Raw genomic sequence first — 15,055 nt, 5'->3', positions numbered from 1 at the left:
ACTAAACACGTGTCGTAACTAACGATTTGTGAGCCCGGGCTGTTGATCTCACTCAGTTACCACCTTCGAAGAGCAACCTTAACGTAACTCCTCTTGTCTTGGAGAAAGTCCGAGTTATTTTAGTTTCAAGGAGAACCGATTTAATGAACGTCAGCCTCATCTGATAAAACGTAACTGAAGGTTTAACAGCCTTCATCCAAAGAATCATTTCTCAGACCAGGCTTTTGCTTCCCTGAAGGGTTTGGAAGATGTTCTCCAAGACTGGAGTCAACCCAGGCAGGTGGAAACCAAGGGCAGACACCAAGCAGTTGGTGGACGGGGTGGCCCCACAGCTTTAGTCCAGGGAGGAAGGAGGTGGCTGAGGTGGTTGTCCTTGTTCTGGGGCAGCTCTCACCCTGAGAGAAGCTCCTGGGAAGCTTCCTGAGGGACACGGATGAACCCAACCTATCTTGTAGGCAGATGCCAACCCGTAGAACCTATGGAGAAGAGGTCTTCACGGTAGCGCTTACACTCTCGCACTAATCTGTCTGTGCAGCTCTTGTTCCATTCACTGTCGTTCTCACTCTCCTCCTCAGTTGCTTCTTTCACTAAAGTTGGATTGAGTTTAACACGACTCCATGTTTCTCCACCGTGGTGGAGCATCTGCTCCAGCCCTACCGTATGACAACTCTAACCAGTCCTCTTCCCATGTGTTGTTTTCCATTCTGTAACATTCCAGGTCCAGATAGTCTCCAAAAAAGCGAACTACAGCCATGTTCAGTCCAAGTGTGGTTCCAAGGACAATATTAAGCATGTCCCTGGAGGTGGGAATGTAAGTATGGGCTCTGGGCAAGCTCTCTTTCTACTAACTCCTCTCGTACTGTTGTGATGTGTCCGTCCTACCAACATAGTCCAGACAGGAAGGTGCGGCAGAGGTTCAGAGCTTCTGGGGATGACGTAGACTGGAGAATTCCTTTGTATTCCCCATGGGATGCGAGTTGGGATGGGTGTGGTTTGTTTCATGGTGCTGCAGATCCACCTGAGATCTTCCTAGCATGGTTTACGTGGGGTTCAGGACCAAAACAGAGGGTCTGCGCATCGCTGACCCCAGGAGTTCCTTCTCCATGGATCTCCTCTGTCATGATGGTGGCACCTCGGTTGCTCCTCTGGCCTATTTGGACATCTGATGCGTTCAGATGAGATGAATTGTGACCTGAAAGTCCCCGGTGCTCCTCCCCAGCTAAGACAGCGACCTGGGGTGGGTTAATTGTGAGACAAGAAGGGAGACTTCAAAAAGGTCAAGGAGAAGACTCTGGGACTTAATCTTTGAGCTGTGATTAACTTCTAAATTTAACGGCTCCTGGTGCCTCTGGCAGCAGAGTTGAGTTTATTAAAAGAGAAAGCTAATCTTGGAATGTCTACCTACTCGGTCGGAGCGTTGGGTCCTCAAAGCGGCTGAGAAAACACCCAAGTCGTGTGTCTGGGAAGCTTTGGGAAGCATGTCCATGAGTTGACAAGCTTGGTTCCACGGCGGTCCCACCTCAACAATCCGTGCTTGCCTGTCGGCGCTGGGCTTGTTTGCAGAAATAGAGGCTGGATGGCTTCAAATAAAGCTCCTCAAGTCCTCAAAGCCAAGGAGATGTTTTCCTTTGGTGTTTAAACTCCAGGTTCTTGAGGGGTGATGTCCAGCTCTCGCATCTCGTGCCGCTTCCTGTGTCGCAGCAGCAATGGAAGTCTCTGCATCTTTGCTTTTTGTAGTGTTTTGAGGTGGAGCTGCTCAGATTGTGGGGCCAGACTTGGCACCTCCTGCACCATCAATGTGTTCTGTTGGGTACCTGGTTCAGTGGAGACAGTGGCCATGCAGGACCAGGTTGGGGTGGAGACTGTGGTGGACACTTTCCCTGGGACATATGTATGGATTTGCTCAACTGGCTGAGCCTTTGCATGGCCAATTCTTACTTAAGCCTTCAGGAGGTCCTTAAGTTTGTTCTCCACGGGGTGGCCACCAAGGGGGTAAGAGAGAAGTGTTGATGTCACCCCGAGCTTGGCTTCCTGGTGAGAGTCACTGGACGTGCATTTCCGCTGCCCTTCCAGCTTGTGGCTTCTCCCAAGCGGTGGGATTTGCCGTTCTTAGTCAATAGTTCTATGCCATACCCAATGTTCGTAGGAGCGCACACATGTGTGTGTGGAGCTTCCCAAGAAATGCTCAGGCGGGAGGATCCTCTGCTCCATAGAAGAACCAACCTGGAGACCACCAGGTCGATGAGATGCCCTCAGAATACTTTTGTGGAACACATTTCCAGCTGTGCGTTCCACCTGTGTTTGTCCTCCCGGTTTGGGATGGAACACCTGACCAGTGTTCCGTGGCAGCAGCTACTTTGGTGCATGGTTGAGCAGATGTTGTCACCTGCTCATGCGCTCAAAGGAGCTGTGGTTTGTCAGCCACTTGATTTTGGCCCCTCTGACCTTGTGGAGCACAACGAGTCACCCTCACACTTGTATGAGACCAGCAGAAATGTCCTTTAAATGTGGCTTTGGTTTTCCTTGCTTGATTAACTCCGTGAGTGAACCATTCTTTCTTCTAATGAACCACCAAACCTGTCCTTTCCTCTTTGCTGTCCTGTCCTGGGGACATTCCCAACTCTTGGGGACAACTGCTTTGGCTCTTCTTCTCCATTCTCCTTCTGCTGCTGCTCTTCTTGCTCATCTACTTAAGCTTTTTGAGACTAGAGAACAAAGTGCTTCTTGTCCTCTTCCGAGATGTTTTCTTGGATCTTCTTGTGTTGATCATCTTGGATAGAAGACTCCTGAGTGCTGATGGGGGGTCAGGGAAGCTGAAGTCTGGGAAGCTTTCAGTTAAAGCCCTCAGGAACCCTGTGGACAAGAGCTGTGGTTTGTAGCAGACTGGGGTTCAGCTTTAGGGTTGTCCAGGCAGAAGTGATGGACTTCGTGTCTACTCTTCTCTCCTGAGATCTCAGCTGGAGTTCTGCATTCAGTTCTGGAGTTCTCAGCACAGGAGGGACGTGGAGGTGTTGGAGTGAGCCCAGAGGAGGCCACGGGGATGGTCCAAGGGCCAGAGCACTTGTTATGAGGTCAGGCTGAGAGAGTTGGGGTTGTTCAGCCTGGGGAAGAGACAGCTCCGAGGAGACCTCAGAGTGATCTTCCAGTGCTCAATGGGGCTCCAGGAAAGCTGAGGAGGGGCTCCTGATCAGGGAGTGCAGAAACAGGACGAGGGGAACGGTTTGAAGCTGAAAGAGGGGAGATTGAGATGAAATCTTAGGAAGGAATGTTCTCCTCTGAGAGTGATGAGGCCCTGGCCCAGGTTGCCCAGAGAAGTCATGGCTACCCCATCCCTGGAGGTGTTGAAGGCCACGTTGGATGGGCCTTGGGCAGCCTGAGCCAGTGGGAGGTGTCCCTGCCCATGGCAGGGGGTGGAACTGGATGATCTTTAAGGTCCCTTCCAACCCAAACCATTCCAGGGTTCTCTGACTCATAGAATAATAGAATCGCTTGGTTGGAAAAGACCTTTGAGATCATCAAGCACAACCGTCCCTGTCCACTACTAAATCATATCCCTAAGCACTTCATCTATCCGTCTTTTAAAAGACCTCCAGGGATGGTGACTCAACCACCTCCCTGGACAGGTGAAGCGAGGTGGTGTCCAGGTGGCACACACTGGGGCCCTTTTGCCTTCGGTACATGGAGATAACTTCTTCTCCCATCCAAAATACCCAAGAAGATGTTCAGAAGCATCAGCTATTGCTCCTGCTCACGTTCTATCCGCCAGAAATTCCTAGACCCAAACCTAACAGCTTTCCTGGCCAAAGCTTTTGTTGTGGTTTAGCGTTTTCCCCTCTTCTTAAAGAAAGCATCATTTAAGAGGGTCTTCGATGTGATGTTGAAGATCTAACAAAGTGGGTTGGAGTGTACGAATGCTTCTCCATGTGCTGAGGTCATATAATCATGGAATAGTTTGGGTTGGATGGGACCTAAAGATCATCCAGTTCCAACCCCCTGCCATGGGCAGAGACACCTCCCACTGGATCAGGTGCCCAAGGCCCATCCAACGTGGCCTTCAACACCTCCAGGGATGGGGCAGCCACAACCTTCCAGGGCCTCACCACTCTCAAGGTGAGGATGGGTTGGAAACCGGGCAGAGATTGACAATCTAAAGAGAGGTGAGGATACCACTTCCCATGGGAGCCTCTCTCAAAGTTTCCAATCTCAAGTTCATTTCTGGCACCAGAGTCTGCGGATTTGGCTCCGTAGATGCGAGCCCAACCCTTCAAAGGTGCCTCCATCGCAGACGCCAAACCAACCAACCAACGCTAGAAATCTCACAAGAGAGACCTTTCCATTGCTTGAACCCCAGGTGAGACCATGAGGAGTCCCAACTGGGTGTCTCTGGCTGAGCCGGTAACGAATGTTCTCATTATAATGCGTCCTGTGGACTATTTTTAGCTTAATTCCAGTTCCAAGCAACCGAGAACTTGTGACCAAAGCTTTGCTGGCAAAGCCCAAGAAAACCAAATTTGGTAGCCACCATCTCATCTGTTGGAGCATCTGGTGTCCCTTGAGTCAGGGTACACGGAGACGGAACGGCGTGGTAGGAGGCTGGAGCGTGCTGTTCTCCTCATTCAGAGCTAATGAGACATCAGGGCTTTGACTCATCTTCACAAGGACTGGGAGGACTTGTGCTTCTTGAGAAAGATGTGGAGTAAACTCTCGCGCTCATCCTCAAGAAGCTTTTGGAGCAGTTGGTAAAGAGGACAAATCCTTGTCATTTTTTCTCTGCAAGATGATGAGTTCTAGAACTTTCTGCACCTGTTGGTGCCACCTGGTGGGTGTTGACACGACTGGAAGAGGTGAATCTCTTCATATCACTCCCCAGTTTCTACCCCAGAAAGCTCAAATCTCAACTTAGTGGTGGGTGGGTTAGGTGAGGAGACCTCCACCTTCCTGCCACCATAAATGATCCCATGTTTGTATGGAATGAGAGGTCTCCAAGGAGTTAATTCTGGAATAGAGGAGTTCTTCATCCACCTGGAGTGGCAGGAGGGAGTTTAAAGGTGTCTGAACTGGGACTCACTTGGTCCCACGGTTGGAGATGAAATACCGATTGAGCAAAAAGACATAAAATCTCTGACGTTTGGCTCCGGTGTTGTCCTACCCTCGAGAAGACACTTCTCCCCAGGTTCAAACCAATGTCCACGATCACCACGCTAGAACGTTTGGCTCCTTGACCTGGAAGAAGGTCACTGGCTGAGTCACGGATGTCTCAGGATGTGATGGGACACCACCAAACCTGTTTTCATTGAGGGCTTTTTATGCCAGGACCGAGTCTCCGGTAGAATGAGGTTGAAGGAAGCAGTGGCTTCTCCACTTGCAATGTTTTGTCTTTGAGGTTGGCTTCTTCGAGCAGTTTGTTCCATCTGGATGTGGTGATCCTTCCTGGTAGGAAGGGCCCCTGTGAGAAGGCTGCAAATAAAGCCTCGTTATTAGATGTGGGTCATTCCACACACTGAAGATGGCAAAGAGAGGAGGTTGGAGGTGGTGGCACATCGTTGGCCCTCACAGCAAGTGGGTGGCTGAGGAGAACCGTGAGATGCCATCTGTCCTGGTGGCCCTGGAGCTGCCCAAACACTGGTCCATGTTTTCAGAGGCAGAGCCAGCGCTGGGCAGAAACAGTCTTTGCAACGTGGCAGTGGGATTGGCTTTTTGTGGCCCTTCTTCCAAGTGCTTTTGCAAGTGTATTCCATGAAGATACCATGAAATGAGGACTCCCGTTTCTGGTCACGGTCCATCTGATAGCTTTATCTAGTCTTGATTCCTCTCTGCTCACATTAACCCCTTCTGGCTGGTGGAGGCCTTCAAAGAACACGAGAACTTCCTGTGGCGCTTGGTTCTGGTGACTGGGAGTGGTTGAGAAGGGGTGCAGGTCCACGAAGGGTGACCTGATGGTTGGGGTGGCCTCTGGACTCACGGGGAATGTTCCTCTGTGCTGAATTGTTTCTTTTTGTCTTTTTAGGTGCAGATCCAGAACAAGAAAGTTGACCTTTCCAAAGTGTCCTCCAAGTGTGGCTCGAAAGCAAACATCAAGCATAAGCCAGGTGGGGATTGTCCGATTCCCTCGTGATTCATCTGCAGGGAAGCTGGGGAGATGCTCTTGACCATGGAGGGCAGGGATGGGGTGAGGGGAACGGTTTGAAGCTGAAAGAGGGGAGATTGAGATGAGATCTTGGGAAGAAATGTTTTTCTGTGAGGGTGGTGAGGCCCTGGAAGAGGTTGCCCAGAGCAGTGGTGACTGCCCCATCCCTGGAGGTGTTGAAGGCCACATTGGATGGGCCTTTGAGCAACCTGATCCGGTGGGAGGTGTCCCTGCCTATGGCAGGGGGTGGAATTGGATGGACTTTGAGGTCCCTTCCAACCCAACCCATTCCATGATCCTTTATTGCCCATCACAAATCTGGCCCTGAGCCACTACTGGAAGAGTTCGAGAGGTTTGTTGCTTTTGGGGATCATTTCTAAAAGTACCGCCCGTCTGCTTTAGTGATTCCTGATGGTTTCATGATTGGAGAAGAAGAGATGTGGGCTTTTTTCTTCCTCGTGAAGACCATCTGCTGCTTTGATTAGGTTCTCTTTTCCTCCTCATTTAAAAACCAGGTGGACCATGGAGCTCGGCAGCTTCATGCAGAGGGCTTTGGGGGCTTCTGTGGAGGGATGAAGTCACTTCCCTCTGGTTCTCCAGAGCAGATACAAGAGTGGTTCCAGCCAAGTGGTTCAGTAGCAGCTTCTGCTTTACATAAACCCCTTCTGGCTCTTTAATGACATATTATGGGACTGTGAAGGAATTATTTGCTCTCCACTGAGAACACGGTGTGGATCTTGGTTTTCCAACCAAACGATGACCAGCCCAGAGCTCAGCAGAGCCTGGACCAGTCTTGGATCCGAGGTAGATCATTTGAACTGACCTTTTTAGCGTCCTCAGGTGCGGTCAGTTCACTGTCTTGCTCTGGTTTGTCCATCTCCGCGGTCCCTCATCTCTTGGCAATCAAACACGAGGACAAAGTTCACTGCCCAAAGCGGAGAACAAATCCTACAAACCTCTCTTTGTCTTCTCTGGGAGTTTCCCACACCCTTTCTTCCTTCTATTGGGTTGAAAGCAGTTCAACCTTGAGCCCCACGGTTCAGTGCCTCAAAACGTGCTCCCACGTTGAGAACGTGGTGCCACAGCCGTGACCTCTGCTTATTGAGGGCTCCGTAATAACGAGCTGCGCGCGACAAAAGCTGCTCTTGTCCAGGGCTGATTAAAGCAGAAGAACCCGTCCAGAATTATCCTTTCTCTGCTGTTTTAACTGGTTTTGGTTGACCGAATCAGTTGGCTTCAACCATTGGCCATGTCAACGCTGAAGTGCTTCCATGGTTGACCACGCCAAGCTTTCACAGAGCTGTGGGATGAGGATTTGATGCTGTCACTGGGAAGCAAAGTTGTGCTTAGCAACGCCTAAATAGTTCTTTTGAGAGACTGTTTGGAGGCTGGGCAGCACGTAGGGTCGTGTTTCTGAACGGGAACCACAGCGTTCGAAACGTACGGAAGGCTTACTGAGACCCCGTCTGGAGTCCCGTGTCCTCTCCTGGAATCCTCCCATGAAGCTGTTCTGCTCAAAAGAACCTCATGAGGGTCAACCAGGCCAAGGGCAAGGTCCTACCGCTGGGTTGGGGCAATCCCCGATCTCAGTACAGGGTGGGGGATGATGGGATTGAGAGCAGCCCTGAGGAGAAGGACTTGGGGCGCTGGGGAGGAGAAGCTCGACAGGAGCCACAACGTGCGCTCCCAGCCCAGAAACCAGCCGTGTCCTGGGCTGCTTCCAGAGCAGCAGGGACGGAGGGGATTCTGCCCCTCTGCTCCTCTCCTGGGAGACCTCATCTGGAGGATTGGGGCCAGTTCTGGAATCCTCAACAGAAGAAGGAGATGGAGCTGTTGGAATGGGTCCAGAGGAGGCTCCAAGGATGCTGCGAGGGCTGGAGCACCTCCCGTCTGAGGACAGGCTGAGAGAGTTGGGGTTGTTCAGCCTGGAGAAGAGAAGGCTCCCAGGAGACCTTAGAGTGACCTTCCAGTACCTGAAGGGGCTCCAGGAAAGCTGGAGAGGGGCTGTTCCCAAAGGCGTGTGGGGATGGGACGAGTGCGAACGGGTATAAACTGGAGAGGGGCAGAGTTAGACTGGACATAAGGAGGAATTTCTTCCCCATGAGAGTGGTGAGGCCCTGGCACAGGTTGCCCAGAGAAGCTGTGGCTGCCCCATCCCTGGAGGTGCTCAAGATCAGGTTGGATGTGGCTTTGAGCAACCTGCTCCAGTGGGAGGTGTCCCTGCCCGTGGCAGGGGGTTGGAATTGGATGGTCTTTATGGTCCCTTCCAACCCAAACTGTTCTATGATTCTAAGAGGAGCTCTGGAGGTGCTGTTGGTTCTCTTTAATTGCTGGTGTTGAGCAGCTGAGGGTTGGGTTCTCCTGTACCTGATCACCACTATATCTGCCTCTTTCCCCGTGATGAAATCTGCTGCTCGTTAAAATTGCAGCGAGGAAGCGGTGAGGATGATTTGCTTGCCTTTGCCTTTGGAACTGTGTCCGAGAGCGCCTGCTGCTCCTTGGGCACAGTCTGGTCGCGCGGCAGCGTGCGTAGGAACAGTTACTTTGAAACCAAATTGTTCTTGTAGGGAGCTCTTGGCATTTGATTCTGCTGAGCTGACATAAGGAGGAATTTCTTTTCCATGCATGTGGTGAGGCCCTGGCACAGGTTGCCCAGAGAAGCTGTGGCTGCCCCATCCCTGGAGGTGTTGAAGGCCACGTTGGATGGGCCTTGGGCAGCCTGAGCCAGTGGGAGGTGTCCCTGCCCATGGCAGGGGGCTTGGAATTAGATGCTCTTTAAGGTCCCTTCCAAGTCAAGCCATTCTATGATCATTGATTCTAAATCTAAAGTTGTTTACCTGACCTCCATGTTCTCCTGAACCTGGAGTGTCCATCCAGCTCCCACGCTTGGCTTCTTCGCGCCTACACAGCTCCTAAGTGCTTCAAGCAGTGGGTCTGGGTGCCAGTGAGGGAGTTGGAGGTCATAGAATCGTATAATTATGGAACCACTGAGGCTGGAAAAGACTTCTAAGCTCATCCAGTCCAACCCCACCATGCCTGCTAAAGCATGTCCTCAGGTGCCACGGTCACAGGCTTTTTGAACCCCTCCAGGGATGGAGACTCCACCACTGCCCTTGGCAGCCTTTACCAGTGATGGACAACCCTTCCCATGAAGAAATATGTCCTCATATCCAATCTGAGCCTCCCTGGCAGAACTTGAGACCATTTCCTCTCGTCTCATCCCTCGTTCCTTGGGAGAAGAGCCCAACGCCCACCTCACCACAACCTTCTTTCCAGGAGCTGCAGAGAGCGATGAGGTCTCCCCTCAGCCTCCTCTTCTCCAGGCTAAACAGCCCCAGGGCCCTCAGCAGCTCCTCACAACCCTTGTTCTCCAGCCCCTTCCCCAGCTCTGTTCTTTTCTCCAGACGTTCTCCAGCTTCTCAAGGTCTTTCTTGGAGTGAGAGGCCCAAAAGTGACCCAGGATTCGAGGTGTGGCCTCACCAGCGCCGAGTCCAGGTGGACAATCCCTTCCCTGCTCCTGTGGCCACCCCAGGGCTGATCCAAGCCAGGATGCTGGTGGCCTTCTTGGCCACCTGGGCCACTGCTGACTCGCGTTCAGCCGCTATTGGCCAACACCCAAGGTCCTTCTCCACCAGGCAGCTTTCCAGCTTCTCTTCCGCTGAGCACTCCAGGCTCACCGCTGCCGTTGGTGGAGTGGGAATAGATAACGAGCAAAGGAATGTGGTTAATGAAAAGGAGCAGAACACATCCCAACAGCGGTGACCTCGCAGACGGGTTGAGCTGAGGGAGACCTCGGCAAGGGACGTGGATAGGAGCGCGTAGCCCTCAGAAAACACTCGTGTGGGGTCGGGTGACAGTGCCATTTCACCGCTCTGGAGGAGTAGGTCCATCAGCAGACCTCGTGAGGTGGTTGGTATTCAGGTGTCTTCCAGCCTGCCTGTCTGGACATGTGGAGTTCCCCACCTGAGGGCATCTCCAGGGCTTTGCCGCGCAGCCCTTCTTGGATGCTGAGCACCAGCTTTGATCTTGCTGGGTTTTAAACTAAACCTTGACTGGAAGGAGCTTGAGATGCTGAATGTCCTGTCCCTCCTCCCAAGTGCACTGTGTCCTCTGCAGCTCCTTTTTGTGGGCTGACAAGGAGACAGGAGTCGGGTGGGATCGCTCCAAAGACGTTCCTAAACTCACTTCCACACAATCTCATTCCAGGAGGAGGAGATGTCAAGATAGAAAACCAGAAGCTGAACTTCAAGGAGAAGGCCCAACCCAAAGTGGGTTCTCTGGACAACCTGGGACACTTGCCAGCAGGAGGAACCGTGAAGGTGAGCGCAGGAAGCTCTACTCTATTGGGTAGGGGTTACATTGGCTTCTTCTCCTTGTCCTGCTGATGTAGGGCCGCTTCTCCACCCTCAGCCTTTGTTCAACACCTGCTGGTTTCTGTGCTTCTGCGGTCAATCCCGAGTGTTGCATGAGCAGAAGATGAGCGCTGTGAGTCAGCTCCATGGCCCGATGGAACGGGGTGGAACTGCCCGTCTGCCTCCTTCCTCCAGGAACCTGAGAGCAGGGATGGCTCCGTACGCTCTGACCCCATCAGAGAAGCTGCCCCATAGTTCTTTCCCCCAGTAAAACTGGTGGGAGCAGGTTGCTCTGTACTGGGAGGAAGCTCTTGGAAGGAGGTTTCCACCCATAGCCTGAACTGCAGCCCATCCCACCAATCCTTGGGGTGAGGATAAAGGGTTCTTGAGCACCCGTTGCTGTGATTCAACGCTTCCCCTCATGGAGAACATAAATCATCCTCAGCCCGAGCTACAGCATCTCAGAGGAGAGACATCACCCTCGCTTGGAGGCCCCCAGGAGGGACTCATGGGGTTGACCACACAACGATTGGGGCAGTTGTGGGGCTTCTCTGTGGAACGCTGCTGCTGGAGGTGGAGAAAGCAATCCCGTGCTCCGGTACCCAAGTTCTTAAAGCATGACCACTCGCCCCAGCAGGATAGAAGGAGGAGAGGAACCCTCTTCTCCATGCTGAATCCTCTTGATTGTCCAAGAGTTATGGAAGGGTTTAGAGGTCAGCCGGGTCGAGCCGTTGTGTTAAATGCCGTGAGGATTCGAGAGCCATAATCCCTGTCCTAAAGAACCGAGATTACGCAGCGGAATTCACGAGTATATTTAGCGTGGATTTAATCATCCCTGGTAGAAGAAGACAAGAGAAGAATATCTGCTGGGGACACATCTCCCGTCTCCTTACGTAACCTTCAACCTGGCAAATCAGGGCTCGGTGAAAAGCTGCGGGAAGCTGGAGAAGCTCCTGCTGTGTTGGTAGGGAGAGGGGACTGTAACCATGCTGGGCTTTTCCGGTCTCCAGGAACATCTGGTCCACGTCCTGTCTGGTCCATGGTCCAGCTGTTTGCTGGGAACGAGGGTTTCTGAAGGCCTAAAATCTTTCCTGCTCAGAATTAATCTCATTTCTTGGTGGGTTTGGACCCCTACGAGGAAGGAGAGGTGGTTGCGCTGCTTGTTGAGGAAGCAAGTCCACAGCCCGTCCATGGTTGCCTCTCGTTGCTTCTCAAGACGTAGTTTGAAGAGCCCATCAGCCTTATTCCTGGTGGATAAGACTTTGTTGGGCAAGGAGATGGGGGTCAGAGCAGAGCTGCTTTGGACTGGAGGTGCCACTCTCTTCCCATACTCTTCCCTGCTGGAGGACATCCTGATTGGATGGGTTGCTCCTTCCCAGAGCTGGGCGGGTCCGAGGTGACGTTGTCTCTGTGTGCTGCGCTCCATAGCGTTGGTGGTGTCAACGTCACAGAATCATTTTGGTCGGAAAAGACCTTTAAAGGCCGTGGAGTCCAACCGTAAACCCAACTCTGCCAAACTCACCACTAAACCATGACCTTAAGCGCCACATCCACGGGGGTTTTAAACACCTCCAGGGATGGAGACTCCACCACCTCCCTGGGCAGCCTCTGCCAGGGCTGGACAACCCTTTTGGTGAAGGAATGTTTCCTGATGTCCAATCTAAACCTCCCTTGGCAGAACTTGAGGGTGTTTCCTCTTGTACTTGTTCCTTGGGAGAAGAGCCCAGCACCCACCTCACCACAACCTCCTTTCAGGAGCTGCAGAGAGCAATGAGGTCTCTCCTCAGCCTCTTTTTCTCCAGGCTAAGCAGCCCCAGGGCCCTCAGCAGCTCCTCAAAGGACTCGAGGTGCTCCAGACCCTTCTTTCCCAAGAAGACGTCTTTCCAAGCAGCTCTGCGTTGTTCTCAGTGGGTTCCCACCAGGCTCCTCACTTGCAGCTGGAGAACATAGCTCTTCTCCACGGCTCACGGAGATTGGTGACTCCAAGTGAGATCACCACCTGTGGTAGGACAACAGCCCAGGATGGAGTCTTCTCTGAAGACTGCTCTCCCAGTTCACAGACCAACATCAAGTGAGGCTGCGGGAGAGAGCGCTGACCCCGTGGCCAGGGACACTCGGACAAGCGGGCAGGGAGCGGTGTGGGGCTGATGGGTCTTCAGGCACCATGAGAAGCTGGAAAGCTGGTCAGGATGGTGGCTTCCTGAGGAGCAACCGGGCACCCCCTCAACCCTGCGTGTGTTTTGGCAACTGGGGAGGGCGGAGGGCGCTCTGGGATGCCACGCTTCACTCTTCCTTCTTCTTCTCCATCTTCTATTGACTCATCGCTGTCATCCTTCCCACCCTGTTGTCTCCTTGTAGGCTGAGGGGATCGTGGAGCCAGGGCAGCTCCCAGCAGCCCCTCAGAACGGAGAGGTGACAGCGGCCAAGGCAGGCCCCGAGATGCGGGAGAACGGCGTAGGGCCGGCGGCGCCCGCTGCCCTGAGCGCTGGCGACCAAAGGGAAATTCAGAGCTTCGAGACTCAGATACAAGAAACAAGTAAGTTCTCGGCGCCTTCTCCTTGGGCAGTCGGTGGGGTGGGAGAGCAGCGGCCACACTGCTGCTCTGTTGGTGTCCATGGGTTCCATCTGACACATGGAAGAGCATCTTCCATTGTAGGATTTGCCAGGCTGGTGAAGAGGGCTTTCGACGAAAGTTATTAGGGGAGGAGAACCTCAATCCAGCCCAGTTTGATGCCGGTGCCGGCAGTAGATGCCCAGAGCCTGGAGAGGGAGCGTAGGTCAGCAAGGAGAACATCTGAAGAGTGACCCAATCAGTCACCTTCTAGATTGAAGAGAGATGGATTTGATGAGTGGACTGTTTGGTGGATAAGGAATAAGTTGTATGGTCGCATCCAGAGAGTTAAGTGGTCAACGGCTCAGTGTACAGATGGAGGTTCGTGATGAGGGATGTCCCTCAGAGGTCCATACGAGGACCAGAGCTGTTTAATGTCTTCATCAATGACATAGACAATGAGGCCGAGGGCAAGTTTGCAGGTGACTCCAAGCTGAGTGAGGCAGTTGTCACACCAGAAGGATGAGATGTCATCCAGAGGGACCTGGACAGGCTGGAGAATTGGGGCTGGAGAATCTCGTGAGGTTCAACAAGGCCAAATGAAAGGTCCTACCCCTGGGTCGGGGCAATCCGTGGTTTCCGTACAGGGTGGGGGATGATTGAGAGCAGTGCTGAGGAGAAGGACTTGGGGTGCTGGGGAGGAGAAGCTCGACAGGAGCCACAACGTGTGCTCCCAGCTCAGAAACCACCCGTGTCCTGGGCTGCATCCAGAGCAGCGTGGCCAGCACGGAGAGATCCCTCTTTGATCTTAGAGGTCTTCTCCAACCCTAATGATTCCATGGTTGGATTGTTGGGATGGAGGGATGCAGGCTTTTAAGAAAGGACGGGCAGGGAAGTCATGGAGGGATTGTTGTCCTCTGTCCGGGACCAGCTGAGTGCTTAGAGCTCCACCTGGAGGTAGATGAGGAGCCCACCAAGAACCTATGGGTCAGGATTGAAGGGAAGGCAGGGACAGGTGACATTACAGTGGGGGTTTGCTGCAGGCCACCGGCCCAGGAGGTCTCTGTAGACAGATAGGCACAGCCCGGAATTCACAAACCGTGGTCCTCGTGGGGCACTTCAACCACCCCAACATCTGTTGGAGGGCCAACACAGCGGGGTCCAAGCGGTCCAGGACGTTCCTGAAATATGTTGATGCCAACTTTCTTCTCCAAGTGACAGAAGAGCCAATGAGGAAAGGTGACGTGCTGGACCTTGTTCTCACCAACGAGGAAGGGCTGGTGGGGAATGTGAAACTCAAGAGAAGGTTTAGCTGCAGGGACCAGGAGATGGTGGAATTGAAGGTCTTTTGGGCAGCGAGGAGAGCATGCAGCAAGCTCACTACCCTGGACTTGAGGAGAGCAGACTTTAGCCTCTTCAGGGACCTGCTTGGTAGGGCAACTGGAAGGGAGAGGGACCCAAGAAAGCTGGTTCATATTCAAGGATCACCTCCTCAAGCTCCAGAGTGATGCATCCCAACAGGGAGGAGGTCAGGAGGTCTGCGTGGATGAACAAGGAGCTCCTGGACCAACTTCAACTCAAAACCGAAACCTATAGAGGATGGAGGAATACAGAGACATTGTCCCGGCAACCAAGGACTAAGAAACCTGAAGGGACACAAGTCCATGGGACCTGATGAGATGCATCCATAGGTCGTGAGGGAACTGGCGGACAAAGCTACTAAGCCGTTCTCCATCATCATTGAGAAGTTGTGGCAATCTGGAGAAGTTCCCATTGACTGGAAGAAGAAGACCCAGGGAACTCCAGGCAGGTTGGTCTCACCTCTGTGCCTGCCGAGATCACGGAGCAGATCTTCCTGGAAAATTTGCTGAAGCACCTGGAAAATAAGGAGGGGATTTGTGATGGCCAACGTGGCTTCACTAAGGGCAAATCGTGCCTGATGAAGTTGACGGCCACCTACGATGGAGCTACAGCGTTGGTGGGTCAGGGAAGAGTAACCAATGTCATCAACGTGGACCTGTGCAA

General features: G+C 52.8%; 1 protein-coding gene across 18 annotated transcripts in view; it reads left to right on the top strand.

Moving 5' to 3' along the window:
* MAP4 (microtubule associated protein 4) overlaps positions 1-15,055 on the top strand; it is a 177,952-nt gene that overhangs the window by 159,986 nt on the left and 2,911 nt on the right. For 17 of the 18 annotated variants that reach the window (XM_054058621.1, XM_054058614.1, XM_054058619.1 and 14 more), the window contains 4 exons: positions 719-811; positions 6,008-6,089; positions 10,334-10,446; positions 12,838-13,015. In XM_054058621.1, the coding sequence (XP_053914596.1) occupies positions 719-811; positions 6,008-6,089; positions 10,334-10,446; positions 12,838-13,015 (466 nt within the window). The remainder of the gene's footprint in view (positions 1-718; positions 812-6,007; positions 6,090-10,333; positions 10,447-12,837; positions 13,016-15,055) is intronic. The other variant, XM_054058622.1, reaches the window with a different exon arrangement.

The sequence above is a fragment of the Cuculus canorus genome, chromosome 2, assembly GCF_017976375.1.
Source record: "Cuculus canorus isolate bCucCan1 chromosome 2, bCucCan1.pri, whole genome shotgun sequence".
Taxonomy (NCBI): domain Eukaryota; kingdom Metazoa; phylum Chordata; class Aves; order Cuculiformes; family Cuculidae; genus Cuculus; species Cuculus canorus.
The sequence above is the reverse complement of the archived record's forward strand: the minus strand, read 5'-3'. Positions and strand labels throughout refer to the sequence as shown.